The sequence below is a fragment of the Cyprinodon variegatus genome, unplaced genomic scaffold (genome assembly GCF_000732505.1).
Source record: "Cyprinodon variegatus isolate N-32 unplaced genomic scaffold, C_variegatus-1.0 Scaffold243, whole genome shotgun sequence".
Taxonomy (NCBI): domain Eukaryota; kingdom Metazoa; phylum Chordata; class Actinopteri; order Cyprinodontiformes; family Cyprinodontidae; genus Cyprinodon; species Cyprinodon variegatus.
Window position 1 is genome coordinate 689,975 of NW_015150696.1, and position 16,345 is coordinate 706,319.

At 36.8% G+C, this 16,345-nt stretch overlaps 1 protein-coding gene across 2 annotated transcripts in view; it reads right to left on the bottom strand.

The window, feature by feature from the left end:
• Positions 1–16,150, bottom strand: part of apc2 (adenomatosis polyposis coli 2) — a 36,433-nt gene extending 20,283 nt beyond the window's left edge. Inside the window, exons 1-7 of one of the 2 annotated variants that reach the window (XM_015381852.1) lie at positions 15,999–16,150; positions 4,221–4,382; positions 3,224–3,314; positions 1,513–1,882; positions 875–974; positions 677–784; positions 357–431 (exon numbers count right to left, since the gene is read on the bottom strand). In XM_015381852.1, the coding sequence (XP_015237338.1) occupies positions 357–431; positions 677–784; positions 875–974; positions 1,513–1,882; positions 3,224–3,314; positions 4,221–4,361 (885 nt within the window). In that variant the 5' untranslated portion in view covers positions 4,362–4,382; positions 15,999–16,150. The other variant, XM_015381850.1, reaches the window with a different exon arrangement.
• Between the last annotated feature and the right edge of the window lie 195 nt (positions 16,151–16,345).

A 16,345-nucleotide genomic window follows, 5' to 3' on the forward strand; every position in this document is an offset into this window, starting at 1 on the left:
AATATGTTTTTGAAATCTTGCTTCTAAAAAGGATTTAGAAGCTGCAGCCAACAATCACTCTGAATTCATGCACAGGAATGATAATAGTTTAACTATTTACAAACAACTCATCACTATAGCTCTGTCTTTCTGCTCAAAACATCCCAAGCACCAATGAATTGTGGCTAATAGACTTTAAAGAAGTCCGCTTTGACGCAGGTTTAGCCGAAGTGTGGACCGAGGGTCCAAAGAGGGAGGGGTGAAAGACAACTCAGGAGAATTAGAACACACTAGGCTCTAAAAGCACAATGAGTAACAACAATATAAGGGGGAAAATGGATGGAAGAGCGAGTAATGGGACAAAACCACTGTCTGACCTGGAGCTGGCTCTCCTGACTCCCCCGGACCTCCTGCAGCTCTTTTTCCAGCTGCTCCAGGCGAGCTGCACGCATCTGCAACGCAAAAACCAGAATGAAACCATATTGATATCTATCTCATACCAGCAGCTTTTACCTTAAACACTAACTTTGTAATCTGCAGTCAATATATTAACATGTATTACTTTGTAGTGGTGTTACACAGCTTCTTTCATACGAGAACTCATGTGCAGCAGCAGTGAACTGCAGCCGTTAACCTTCTCCTTTACATTTCTGTCAATCTGTGTGACATGTGGTACAGCAGCTGCCAGACGTCTCACCTGAGTTCTGTGCACCATCTCGTTGCTGGCCAAGTAGCGCTCCGCAATCAAAGATCGGTGAACTTTATCCTCCAGATTCTGTCGGATGAGATCTAACTGCAGAGAAATCTGCAGCGGCACACAGAGATCACAGGTAAACTATAGGTGGTTTCTATAGGTCATCAAGGGAGGAGCCATCTGTGCTATATGTGTTGTTACCTCATCGATGCGTGGTAGCTGTGCCAGTCTGTGACACGTATGTGAAAGCACCTCGAGGCGTTCGCGCTCCTCACGGTCGATCTCGCCCAGCAAAAGGTTCCTACAGAGATTAGATCCCACCGTTAACCTCTTTAAAAAATAATTCAATAAAACTCATCTCACTGGCAGCAGTCTACTAAGAAGGAATTGAGAAAATACTCATGCATTTTATTAGCTAATAATACAGTAGTTGTTATGTTTAGTAGTAATCAAGTTGTCTATATGAATTAGTCCGTTTTTAACCAGCTAATTAGCAGAATAGTTGATCTTATTTCTATCTTTGTTTACATCTTTATATACCTAAACCTTTTCTTTACTATACAAAATGCATATTATTTCAGACAATTCTGATTAGACTATCAACTTGACCACCATACATCCTCGTCCGTCACTCATGTTTTTGACATCACATTTTTTGAATTTCGCCAACAAATGCAGAAATATCACCATCCAAACCAACTCTAGTAAATAAAACAGACAGATGGCTAATTTGTAATTTTAAGAATTTGATGAGAAAAGTAGATATAGTTTAAAATCAGTTTTTTTTAGCTCAAATGTTCAAGATATTGGACAATGATTGGCAGCTTTCCTCCACTGACCTTTCTTTGTACAGCTCTTCAAAGTGATGGTCACTCATCCGCCCATCTCCATCGCTAATCACAGCTGTCTGCGGTGGAGCTCCATCCAGGAAGTGATTTGGCAGCATCATGGCGACCTCCCCACTAGACACCATGCTTTGCCGAGATGCGGCTCGGAGCGGGCTCCTTGCTCTGTTCGCCGCTGCCATGGATGAGGAGGAGGAGCAGCAGGAGGATGGAGCGAGGGCCAAGTGGTCCTCTAGTTCCACGCTTCCACTCAAAGCTGGCCCAGTGCTTCTCATCCCTGCCCCTCCCAGACCTGAGGTTAGAAGCCTCAGATTGTGAGGTTGGTGTTTCAGTTCATAGTAGTTGGTGAGGTCCATGTAGAGCTCTAAACAACCACAAGAAGAATGACTAAATATTGCATCACTCATTAGCTATATGTTATTTAAATAAAACATTCTGCAGATATGGAAAATATTTAGATTTCTGCAAAGTGTAGAGAGAAAAAAATGTGTTCCATAAAACCTGATAAATCTACATGTTTTCCAAAAGCAATGCCTTAAATTTTTTATTTTTTTTTGCTAAAGTTATAAAAGATTCTGACTGTAGACTATCAATATTTAATTGACTATAAAAGAGCTAAGACCTAAATGATCATAAATGCACTAGATGCTCTATTTTAACTCCACCTATCAGCTCTATTTACACTCCGTCCACAGAATACATCACTCTAATTACTGTATATGCGATGAATTTACACATATCACCTTTAGCGGATATAAGCAATCCGCTCTTGTTCTGAGACACTTTGTGGTTGCCAAACAGCTTTCAATGGAAGAAATTATTAACTAACTATATAATCTGTTGTCAAGTCAATCTGACCGTTTTCATTCAAATTTGGGAGCAGTCTGAACAAAGAGATTGAGGTGCAGGGTTTTTGGAACACAACCTCCTTAGACAAGGGGTTTGAGAATTAAATCATTGCTCACAATCTGTTTTGTTTGCCTTTACTGAAATAAAAACAGCAAAAGGATATCTTTGTTTATATATTCAGAATCAAACCAAGTGCTTAAACACTCAGCTTTTACACTCTAACTCTTCTGATTGTAAAGCTTTGAACAATTTTTTTCTTTCTATCTGCTCTTAACATCAAGAACCTGCTAAAGAAGTTAAACTAATAATAGATATTTACTTTCATTATACTAATTTAGTCCCACCCCAATAACACCCACTAAAGCCTTTTTACCAGATATGGGAAAGTTACACGATATTCAAATTGATGTGCACTAGTTTGCAGAGGGTCACTTTGTAGAACATAACTTTTTATTATGAGCAGATAGATTAATTTAGATGGAAATTACAACTGTGCACCTCTTTTCTGCTCAGATTTACAGCTCTCCTAAACCCGACTCACTTGCTGCATTAATTGAACTCATCTGATTATATTATTTCACTTGTGTTGCAGACAGGAAACAGCCTTCTGCTTTTAATCTTTGCTCACATTAACTGGATCCAGGTTCAGATGATTGAATTGGGATAAACCAGGTCTTTAATTGAACTGAGTCATAATGATGCTCAGCCAGTTGCAGCCAATCAGTTTAGCTGATTGAGTCCATTCTTTCCTTTCGACACGGAAAACGGTCCCAGTGGAGTTCTCAGCCTCTGATGGTGTGTTTGTTTGTTAATGAGGAGAAAATGTTCTTTATAAGAGTGAAAAACAGAGTCAAACCTTTGAGTTGATGTAGCACGTCAGTTCTCCCGGACGAGGCCAGGTTTCCTGCTTCCTGCTCCAATTTACTCTGTAGCTGCTTTAACATCTCCTGCATCCAAGGAAATCCAGAGTTAAGATGTGACTAAAAGAAAGGTCAGTTATCATCCCTGTTGTATATCTGCAACATCCCTCTCAATCTAAACAGAAGAACAGTTAAGACTCAGACTTTCTCCCTCCTGCAGGTGGATCGTGAACAGATGTCATCTGCATGTGAGCCTGCTGTCTCGTTTCTGTTTGCACTCCCTGAATCTGATTCTAATAAAGCTGGAATAATCCAGTGGCTCAACATCTGCACACGAGACTGCGCACGTGTGTGAGAGTGTGCCTAAAGCTGTAGGCATTTAGTTTCAGCAGGATTAATGGCTTTTTTCTTGGTTATTTTTGGTCTGAAAATAATTTATTTAATTCAGTCTTTTTTGGGGGGGGTTACACTATAAAAACATAAAATCTAATTGGCTAAAGAAATATGGACAGATTTGACAAAAAATAAAAAAGCTACAAAAATATGTAATTACTTTATGACTTTTAACAGAAATTCTTTGATCACTTACTAATATCATTTTCTTAGGTCTGACAATCCTCAACTATGCATGTTAAAAATATATGAATGTGTTAAAAACTATGACATTCATATTTGATTCATACAACAAATAAATTATACTTTAACCAGGAAAGAAAACATGTGCTGCATCATCCTCTATTAAAGATTCATATTTCAACCCTACAGAAAATGCAGAGGCTGTAAAATGTTTCCACCTTTAGAATTAAATTTGATTGTGCACCAAAGAGCATTCTATTAAATGACCTCTAATCCCTAACCTTAGTATTGATGCTCAATTAAAAGTAAATAAAAAGGAAAACTGGTTCCAGAGTGTTATGGTTTTGAAAATTAATTTAATCAGTTTATCTTTAGGTCTATATCTGAAGTCCAACAGCTGCGTATCCTCTCACTCACCTTCATGCCAAATGTCTCAGTCTCCAGTTTGCAGAGGTGGTGGGAGTTGTCCTCCAGCTCTCTCCTCAGGTGGGAGTTCTCCTTCCGGAGAACCTCCACCTGGAGGGCCAGATGGTCGTAGGAAACCACGGCATTGGCCATCTTCACCCACTACAGCGCTCCCTGCAGGAAAGCAAAAGCAAAAGGGTTAAACTGATTACTAAATCCAAATATCATTCATTGGTTTGTTTTTCAATTTGAAGCCAACAAAGAAAATACAATGTATTTTTAAATTTTGTTTCATAAAATTATTTGCTCTATTTGTCGGTACTCGCTGATACCACCATTTTAGTGCTGGATAGGGGCCCTGCCCGATACTGGTATCGGTGCAACACTAATGAAAACTGTAGCCTAATAAATATAATGTCATACTGGCTGTCTTCAGCTGTTTATAGACATGACCATGAATATTAAAGATGCATCACTCTGATACTCAATTCGGATATTGCCTCCATTATTGAATAATTAGCTGGATCGGATATGGGATGAATGACACTGATTACTCATTTCTACAGCAGCTGCTGATGATTTATAGCTGTTTTCAAAATATAATTTTTATGTCAAGCATGATGCCTTTATTCACATGGCAAGGTATGTGTTTAATCCATTCAATAGTAGTAATGGATCGGGATCGGATATTGGCCAATACGCCCAACACATGTATAGGTGTGTGGTTGGTTTGGAAAAAAAAACGATTGGTGCATCTTTGATGAATATTTTGTTGGTTAATGTAAATGAAAGGATTTGCAAAATTACCATCAATTGTGTCAATATGAGAATAATTTGGAACACTAAACCAAGAGCAGAGAGGGGGCGCAGGATCTGAATGGTGGTCTATATGTTGTCTACGGCTGAAACCTTCATATATAAATGAACTGTATAAAGCCACAAAATCTTTTTTTTACCACCTGATATTGAATAAGACTAAATGTTTTATTTTTAAGGTCAGTCAGGATCAACCCCAAAATGCATTGTTTAACTCTTTGTCTATTTTTTTTTTAATGAAATTAATGTTTTTTTTTATAGCAATTCACACCCTGGCCACTTGGTGGTATATAGTGTGATAATTAGCTGCTTAAAGTTGATCCTTGCTAGATCTGGTAACATCTAATTTTGCCAAATTCTGATCACCTCATTGGGTGATTCTTTTACCACAGATTTAAAATTTTAAACTGAAGTAACACTTTTAGCTAATTCCAGTCTCTATTGTAGCGATTTAGCTCTGACTGAGCATCCAGCACTATGAAGGACATAGAGAGTTACTGAATAAGAAAACCAGCCATTTCAAATTTAACATATAATCATGCAATATCTAAATCCATTTTAAAGTGAATTATTAAAGATGAATTGTATTTATTAATCCATTATGAAATATTGGAATTTTAAAAAGTATTTTCACATCCTATTTTGAAATACCTTTAATAACCAAACATTTAAAAAGATTATTCCTTATTTCATTTGTTTTTTTAGCTTGCATTTTCAAATCCTTTTTGAAATTGCATTTTGTTTTTGTTTCACCCACTCCATTGACCTTTTCTGTGACCCTTCTGGTCCCTGAACACATTGCAAATTATTTGAACCAATCACAGTTGCTCTTCAGATGAAACCAGCTCCTTCATTTGTCATTTTGTAAACCAACTGTGGAAGTTTAACCAATAAGAGTTTAACTGCTTTCCATTTTGAAATTGCCTGATTTAAATGCTACATTTGAAATGGCTGGTTTTCTTTTTCAGTGACCACTCAGGTCTTCTGGCTCCAGCCTGCTCTGCATACCTAGAACCAGAACTAAACATGGAGAAGCAGCATTTAGTTCCTGTGCTCCACTTATCTGGAACAAACTTCCAGAAAACAGTAAACTTACGGAAAGCCTGAATTCCTTTAAATCAAGAGTAAAAACACATTTGTTTAGGATTGCCTTCGACTGTTCTAGTTAAACAGTTCAACTGGAACATCATTAGTTCAACTTTTTTATTTTCTTTAGTCCAACTGTTTTTAATGTTCTTTTTTTGTTTCAGCATTTTTTTTTCCTACTCACTTTGATTCTGTTTTATTTTCCTATATTTTAATTATGTAAAGCACTTTGCATTATCTTTGTACTGAATTGTGCTATACAAATAAATTTGCCTTGCCCTGCCTTATACTGAATTGTGCTATACAACGTTAGACTGCAGGAATCCAACTTTGGACATTCAATTATACAAAATGGGTTTGCAATTCAGGACTGTGTTCAGGCCACAGCAGGTAACCTGTGCTTTTGGTGTAATCATTATTTTTTATAATTCAAGAATGGTGATATTTATGTTATTACAGGTTCAACAGTCATTGTTTTTTGTCAATTTATATCATCTGGTTGATGTTGATTCTCTGTTCTGCTTGTTTGGACTGGATTATTACCGTAATATAAATAAATGCTTCAGACAGTTTTAACTATTAGCATTATAACTGATGGGTAAAAATAGATTCTGATATTTTCATCCGAAATGACATACAGAGACAGAGTCTCAGCCTCTGGTCAGTTTTTATTTCCACATTTCTCCCAGTAGACTGCTGGAATGGTGGCATATCCCCCTCGTCAGAACTGGTGTAACATGGTTAGGTTATTCAAAACACACACAGACACATTTTTTATGGGACTGAGATCAAGACTTTTAAGATAGCAGCTCCTAAAAAGGTACTTCCTTCTAGTTTTAAGCCATAATGTAACTGACACAATGTTATCCTGATGACTACTGTGCAATTTAAAGACCCATTTGTCTCTATTGTCATATGTATTGCTAGGTGCACCTGCCGCTACTGCACCAAGGAGCCCCAACAACACACTCCCAACATCTCTATACTCAACATTTTGTGATGCTGGTTTTAAGTTCAGAAAATTCCCCCTTTCTCTGCACATGTAACGTAAGTCGTTATGTCCAAACACTAACAACTTTTGTTTATTTCTAAACCACTGGACATCATGAATTGGTAGTCCTTCCAAGGCTTTATATACTACATTCCCTTTTTATTTGCTCCTGTTGTGGTAAAATCTTCCTCTACTCTTGTCTTCTTGTGTCTTTTCAGCTAAAACTTTCTGGGATTGTGTAAACAGAAATATTTTGGCAATCCTAACTGACCAAGAAAGGTGAAGCTTTTGTTCCTATAAAGGTCAAAAGTTAAAATAAAAAGGTTTTGGTCTATACACAAAGTGTATATATATCTGTTTACAACTGTACATAATAACAATTCCAAGCAAAGAAAAAAATAAACTGTTTTGATAAATTAACCTCATGAATAATTGGTTCTCACAAGTATACATTTCTCTTTGAGAGCTGCATTATAGTGCAGAGCTCAGCTGGTGTGTGTGTTAACACCATAGACTTTGCATATATTGATGTAAATCATTGCTATGGCAACAAGGCAGCATCCCCTGCCTTATTACTATGGTGACACGTTCACATAAAGTCTTTGCCAGTACCTTTCCTCTCTCTCCCTCTCAGCCACACACAAACGGTTGCCCACACAGACACACCCACATATAGGGAGCTGCAGAGAGATTAAAGTGTGCTACACGAAAGGGAGCATAAGAGAGACTGGAGACTTGAAAAGAACCTTATTCAAATCACAGGACATAAAAAAAAAACATTGCTTGAATGTATCAACAGAGAGAAAACAATCCTCAAACAACAACTAGGGGTAAAAAGAGCAGAGCCTGCATAAAGCTGAGATAATGAGCCTTTGTGGGACGAATATTCAGGAGGAGAAAACACTGATCTAGGGTCAGTACTTAGACTCAGGTGGGCAATGAACTAAAAAGAAAGAAAGCAAGCATAAAGGTCTGCACTCTGATGAAAAACACTAAAGACTGCGGCAAACCTACACTCAGAAGACCAACAATAAAACACCAGAGCTCTTAACATCCTCACCCATAGATGTATCCCAAATATCCAAACAATCTCAGACATATACAGAATTGCAATACAATCCCAGTAAGATAAGATGAACTTTATTTTCCCACAAAGGGAAATTTGTCCTGAGCACAGAAGTACGGCTACAGCTGCATACATAAAATGACAGATCATAGGACACAACACCAATACAACAACAAAATCAATCAATAAACAAAAACAGTAACAGAAAGCTGTTTCGGTATAATGCTATACATAACATAAAGTACAATAGTATAAGCGTAAAACAAGAACCCATATTCTCCAATTAACATGACAGCCGATGCAATACATTCTATATTAACTCATATTGTGGTAGCCACAGAGCCAGCGGACTGAATATTGATGGAAATCCATGTGTGAGGAAGAGCTTCAGCTTTAAGAATAACCCCACCACCCTACCCCCACCCCATCCACACACACACATACATATACCCATCCACCCACCCCTGATCTTCTACAGAGGAACGCAAATGGCAGCAGACTGGATGAAAAAACACTTTGATTTTAAAATGCAGTCTGCTTCAAACAACACTCCTAAACCTCTTGGTGTGGCGCCATTTTCCTTCCCCCTTCATACTACTCCTCTTGATCTTCTTCTTTGGATGCAGTTGCCATGGTAACTATGAATTCTCTTGGGAGGACAGAGAGAGATGGAGGATGGGAGGATATAGAGGCGGGGCAGCTGGAGGGAGTGATCTACACTCTTATTTTTGTGTACGCATAAAGACTTGAGTTAAATGGAGCTAAAGTGGGTCTGAAACAAATAATCATTAAGATTAATTATTACTATAATCCAGGCAGCACAGAATTAAATGATCATATCTAAGCTCTGAGTCTGGCTTTGCTGGATTTCATGAGTCCCAAGGAGCCGCAAGGACGCTTCACAACAATGCAGTTTGCACCAATTTTATGCTACAGGGAATCATTCCTCCCCTGACCTTCTGAGTCAGATACCTAATTTAAAGGAGCATTCCAGGTTGTTGTTTTTTTAACATTAGGTTTTACAGCAATACAGGAAGGTTATAAATATGACCTAAACTAACAGCTAACAGGAGCAAAACATGGCAGCGGCTGCAGATCATCTCCTCAACCTGAGAGGAACGAGGATTCACGGACAAACACAACACATCACTAAATTAAAGATCTAATTCATCTTAAAGGGATCCTCTAACATCAAAGAAAATTGAAACTGTTTTTAGATATGCTTAAAAAAATCAGATTTAGTGTGTTTTTACACAGACCTGTAAGCACTTTTTCAAATATTTGACACATTAGCTTTGTTTTCACTAAACTTCTACTGATCTTACAGGATAAAATACTGTATCAGTGATTACCCTGCATATCAGCTGTGTTTCAGGTAGCTGAGTCTGCATCCGACTGGCCAAGCAGAAATTTTCTAGCAAAAGATAAATGCCTGGGATGTTATATTCAACATTATATTCAAATAGAACTTTGGATTATCAATTCTGGTTGCCAAGATTTTGCAATTACCATTTTAGTTTCATAAACAGAAAAACATAAAAGAAAATTGTGTAGCCTTAAAATGAATGTATACTACTGAAAATTAAAATGATAAGTTAAAATGAATGTGGCTTTTTGGTGTGCCATATATTTTAAAAGGGCGCATGAAAATATTTTTATTTTATTTTAATATAATCATCATTGTCATCATTTAGTTTTAGCCCCACTCCCACAGACTGGCACTCCGGGTCCTGAGCAAGACCCTTAACCCCACACTGTGCCGTACAATGGCAGCCCACTGCTCCCCAAAGCTATGGGTTAAATGCAGAGGGGATTTTCTCTAATGTGAGATTAATAAAGTTCAATAAATATTCAATTACTATTATTATATATACCACCAAACTGACAGATATATGTAAGGAAAAGTACATAGATTACAACATTTTTATTGAATAATCCAAACAAAACGTAAGCTTCTCGTTTAGTCTTAAGTTTTTCTGTCAAAGCAGATCACATTAAGTCAATGATTATAGGATTCACTCCTCCTGGATGACCAAATAGTTAGGGAAGACATTTCATACTATTGTGTTGTTGACTTTGCTCCAATACCAACTATGGTTGTACTACATACTGTATTGGTTGTACTTTAGCTGGTTGGTAGTTATGCGTCCATTGTTTGGTTAAAACAACATATCTACTTTCGTAGATTTTTTAACCAAACTATATTTGTTTTTAAATAAAGAAAAACAATACAAATTGGTCACTTTGACCAAAATATTGGCTAATCAGTGCAACAACATTTAAAAAGCAAGGACACGGACAATCCATTCTTAGAATGAACCTTCAGCAGAACTAGAACTTGACTCAGTGTATGCGGTAATATGACGCACAGAGCAGAGCTTACACAATGAGCACTGACTTCCTACAAAAAAAAAAAAAAAAAAAAGGAAGAAGATAATTAATGGCTGCAAGTGTAAAAGACCTCCCAAAGTTTTGTATAAAACTTAAAATTCTTCCATGTGCAATCACATGGACTCTCATGCACATTTTCCCCCTAGATCATGTAGAGGTAGTTTTCCACGCTGCATCCTATGTTGCTCTCGGTCCTGTAAAGTCTGTCTTGGATTTCATGAGCTCTCAATCCTTTAGAAGGTTTGAACTTTGCATCCTGCCTTCCTACAGCCAGAGTTGGGTTTCCTTTGCAGCTTCAAATCTTGTTGTTTAGTTAAAGAAAAACAAGTTTTTAAGAACAACTCCTGAGGGCCAAAACGGTCTTCATATACCAAGCTAAGAAATAGGAGGGCAAAAACACTAAAATGTGCTCCTCATGAAGCTTTAGCAAAAGCTAAATGTATCCATGGAGAATTGGTGCAATATGAAATAAAGTCATGTATAATATGTCATCAGCAGTGATTTTGAAACACTGGTCTTTCTAACTGTTTCCTGAAGTGACTCCATCTGAACTCAGCAGCAGCCTCAGCAGGACGAGCAGATGGAGGAATCTTCCAGACCTGCACACTGAGTATGAATTCATTCACTGCAACAATGAGCCACCTCCTATCTGCAGCAACAAACGGCTCAGTTCAGCAAGCAGAGGTAAAAATGCTGCTGATTCACAAAGGCAGCTGATGAGGTGAAAACATGGAGACAGATGGAAATCAAAATGAACGACCGGATGATGTCAGGGAGCGGTCATGCAGAAACATGGGCCTCCATGTTTTCCAGCCTGTCACATTGGAGAATGTGTTCGTCGTTACTGAACCGTTCAACTAGACTGATCGTAGAGTTTCAAGCTGCATCGCCCCAAAGAGCCAGAAAGGAAATGTGTGAAGGTCAGAGGTGACACATTCTCTTTGACAGTTATGTAACATTTATTCAGCGCCACTTCCCAACAACTTTATACCCTTGAGAGGAGAAATATGTATTATCTGAAGCACGACTTCTTAACATTTTCTAAAGAATGAGATTCCTCCCACTTTTCTTCAAACAATTACGACACATTTAGTCTCATTAGGGTTGTAGATCAGAGTCTTTGCTACTGTACCACAAATTTGCTTCTCCCTCTTGGATGGCAACTGTTTCTCTGTGCCTCAGGTGACAAAAAAAAAAAAGGAAATGCGTATAAAGCAAATAAATCCTACTTTCTTTCCTTATTTTTGAAGGCAGTTAAGAAATTCGTACAAACCACTAGATGTGCCTTAAAAAGGTTTTATCAACAGAAAAGGCGAGTCATATACAAAACAGCTAAAAGTATGACACAGAGGTTTGTATTTTAAAGACATTTTTTTCCTTGAATGTTATCGAAACAGAAAAAGAACAGAGCGAGAACCTTAGCTGTAAACAACCAGACCACCGGGGCCATCAGGGAACCATTTGTGAACATACAGTAATTATGATCAAAATATTTATTTTACTACAAGCTTTACTTTCTATGTTAACCCTATTAGTACATAAACTATCATCCAACATGTTTAACAAGGATGATTGGTTTCAGCTAGGGCTGAAACAATTAGTTCGGATTAATCGTGATAAATCGATTATTCAAATAATCATCAACTAATTTAGTAATCCATTAATCGTTAAATGGAGTATAGAGACTCTTAAACATACCTTTAGCTAACAGAGCGACTCACGTAGAGCAGTAATTATATCAAGATTGTCAAAAAAGTTAAACATTTTGTATTTAAGATAAAAATAATTTTTTGTCTGTCAATATGCCCTATCCAAAAAAATAACTTAGTTTAATCTGGTTTAATTTCGTAAAAAGTCCTCTTTAAATAACCTTTGGCTATCCCACTATTAATCAGTTAGTAGAGAAAATAATCAACAGATTAATCGATTAGCAAAATAATGGTTAGTTGCAGCCCTAGTTTCAGCTGTGGCTGTTAAATCATAAATGCTAAAAAGTGAGACATACACAATCACTTTGCAGACTTGCTAGTAAAGATGCAGGTTGGTGTGGTGAGACTGTTATAGGCAGGAAGATACTGAAACATGGCCATCAACATCAGAGGAATAAAGGGAGCAGAACCAGAGCAGAAATGACATGCAGTAGTTCACTACAGTGGTGAATTTCAGGAAGACTGGATTCACTAGGGAGTGCTTTTAAATTCCTCTGTAGAGTGCTGGTTTGATAGGTCTTTAAGCATTTGCATTCAGACGAAATTCACCTCACTATATAGATTTCTACAGTAATGAATTAAAACTCAAGTAGCAGACCTATTTTGTCTGATCCAATTGTTTAGCATGCAAAATGTCTGTTATTATTATTTTAGAACATTTGGCTGCATCCATGTGTTTGTCTTTTTCTTTCACAATTAAAGTGAAATGGAGACTAAGATTATTTTCAAGATCTTGCTCTTGGAAATTATTTTGACCTTTTGCTACTTTTTAGAGATTTTCGGTGAATAATCTGACAAAAATCCAGCCATAATTGGGGCTGTGAATAATTCTAGTGTATAAAGGATACTAAATCTGACCGGATGAACCTACTGTCTGTCAACATCTAACCAACAATGAATCCTCAGGAAAAAAAATCTTCAATAATCTGTCATAAATGCACTGTTTTGTAAGTGATGTAAAAGAAAGAAACAAAAAGAAAACAACCTTATTAACCAATAGACATCAACCAGTGTACAGTTAACTTAAGGATCCAGAATCCCAGTAAATGTTTTTGTAAAGAGATCCTTTTCTCCAGTTTCCCTTATGCCATTATTCGGAAGATTCTTTTATCTGAATAAAAATGAAGGTAATAGGTTCAGACCTCTAACCTCCAACTGGTAGAAAACCACATTAACAGTGAATGGTATGTTTTCAAACAGCAGTACCATAAATAGACTTATAACTAACTCTGTGATGGACTAAAAGCTTTATGGATGGGCAGATTTTCACAGACATCTGTATCTTGATTTTATTTTGTCCTTTTAGATCTCCTCATATCTGATTTAGCAGCTAGCCTGAAAGTTTTGTAGGGTAATAATCTCTGACATGGACAAAAAACAGATATATTTGCTTTGATGTTTTAGATTAAATCCTCCCAAAGATCTCCTGAACAGAAAACCTCCACAATAACATGTAATATCAGTCTTATGCTTTAAGGCTGCATCTGTATGCCTGTTTCTGAACCCCTAGGGGGTTCAGTTTCTGTTAGAACTGAACCCCCAATGATTCAGTTCCTATTAAAAAAACAAAAAACAAAGACCAACATATAGTCTTTTAAGAAAACACATGCACTTTGTTGACGGCCACACCCTCCATCTCTGTCTGCCGTCAGCATTATCAAAGAAACAAAGCTTCAGCTCAGCTCCTGCAAACCCTATGCAGTCTGCTCATCTTTAGGCCTGTTATTACCCAACGATTGCTTTATAGAACATATACTTTATATAAAAATCCTGACACCTTTCTCTAATCATCATGTAAGAGATAAATGCATTTGTAAACAAAAAAATGTACTATGGCTGAATAAAGATTATAAGTTATAAAAATATCTAGCCTCTCGTTTTAAATAGGATACATGTAAAGGAAATTAAAAAATAAACCATTTGTAACCTTTAGAACTGAACTCTACAGCTTCACAAATCTCAACACCAACAAAAATTAAGCAGAATCTCAATTAAAGCAACAATTCACATTTTTAAATACCTGCAGCAGTAACTTTCTGAAGACTGATTTGACCTAATTTCTATTTCTATTTATTATTTTTTTATGCAGTTGAGCAGCTATTTAATGCTGATGTTTCTGAACCCAGTCATTTTTAATTACGGTACACTAACTCGCACAAACCAAAAATAAATGTTTTGTTTGGGCCTCATCCTACCCTGCTACAGCCATTTTTATTGTAAAAATGTATTAACGAGAAACTTGTCTGTACAGAAGCTGAAATTAGGGATGGATGTCATCATTTTTATCTGATAGCATTAATGGTTAAGAGGATAAGAACAGTAAGGAGGGAGGGGAGGGATGCTTTGGACATGCGTGTGCTAAATATGACCTGTGTTGATCTTTCGGTTTTATGGCTCAAACATTTGCTGAGAGAAAAAAAAATATCTTATTATATTTTCAATCTAAATTAAAATTTCCTTAAAGCAAATATTTAAGCAAAGCTCATCTGCATCCCAAGGATTTGATGCAGCTAGGACAAATGGGCCTTTCATGCATTTATTTTATGGATTTTATTAAGTATTTATAATTTAATATATATTTTTTTTATTTAACCTTTATTTAACTAGGAAAAAATCCCATTGAGATTAAAAACTTCTTTTTCAAGGGAGTCCTGGCCAAGAGGCATCAAAGTTACATAAGAAACAGAGATACATTGAATTAAATGACAGGTACATAAAATATATATATATATATCAAGTTAAAACAATTAATGATCATTGAGGCTGCTTCAAATTCTTTCACTTTCAACTTAAAAGCATGTAAACATGAATACATACTGATATATGTTTGCGTTGCTAAAAACTCCACGACGTCACCATTAAAGTGCAAAATATAAACAACACTTAAGAAGATTTTATTATTAGAAAAGGGGAGAGAAAAAGCATCAAAACAAAGAGGGATCCACACAGTGTTAAACGATCAGAAATAACAACAATAATGTTGTTAAACACAACAAATGAACAAAGGATCAGGAAAAGCTGGGCTGCTGCTCCTCACCAGATTCAAGAAACCTGCAATGTTTAATCTGCAGGATGTTTTTATAGTATTAAAACAGTAGCAGAATAAAATATCTGACATCAAATGAAACCAGTGATCCCAGTGAAACCAGCACAGCCTGGCACACACCGCAGTAGTCGCTTATAACAGCAGCCAGGCGGAAAAAGCCTGATACCGCATTACAATCAGCTCAATGTGACCTGAAGGTGGAGAGAAGGACGAATGTAAACGGAATCTGAACAGAACCGAATTAGAATCACCCAGATGGTTCTACTGATCTGCGCATATTAGGAATATTTGACCTCAATTTAGCTGTTTTTGCTGTTTGTTTTTTTTCTTTTTCTGACGACATCTATGATTCATGATCCTCCATCCTCCATCCATGAAGGAGAAAACCAGGTCGAACCAGAATCTAAAACCCAGCAGCTAAATTGAACCTTAAAATGGGATCCAAAATGAAAATCCAATGTTTTTTTTTTTAATTACACCAACTGTGCATTAAAAATACAAGAAAAATATAATACATACCTAAATTTATTCAATGTAGATATGTATGATCTGCTTCATTAGATCGCAATTAAAGAGATCAACAGAACCGAACCCAGCCGAGCCCACAGATGGTTCCGGACCGAAAACCCATATTAGAGAAAGAGATTAAATATATGAGAGGAAACAAGGAGCGGTCGGTCCTTACCTCATGACTGCGAGAAGAGCTGAAGATCAATGACGAAGAGGAGGAGAGATGAGAGGAGGAAGAGGAGGGAGGGAGAGAGGCAGGTTTATTTAACCAGCTGGTTATTAGAAATCTGAGACTTTTTCATCTAAATACATATATTACACAGAAACGCACGATCATTTAAACGGATTGATCGTGTCCTGTTTATTTCCGCTGCAAAAATTAAAATTAGAAGAACGTGGCCTTTTTTATTTATTTATTGTCGTTATATTTCCCCACCTCAGAAGGGCGCTAAAGCTCTCCATCTAAATTACTTGTGATCAATTACTCCACCTGCTGGAAGAAGGGGTGTAACACACCTATAA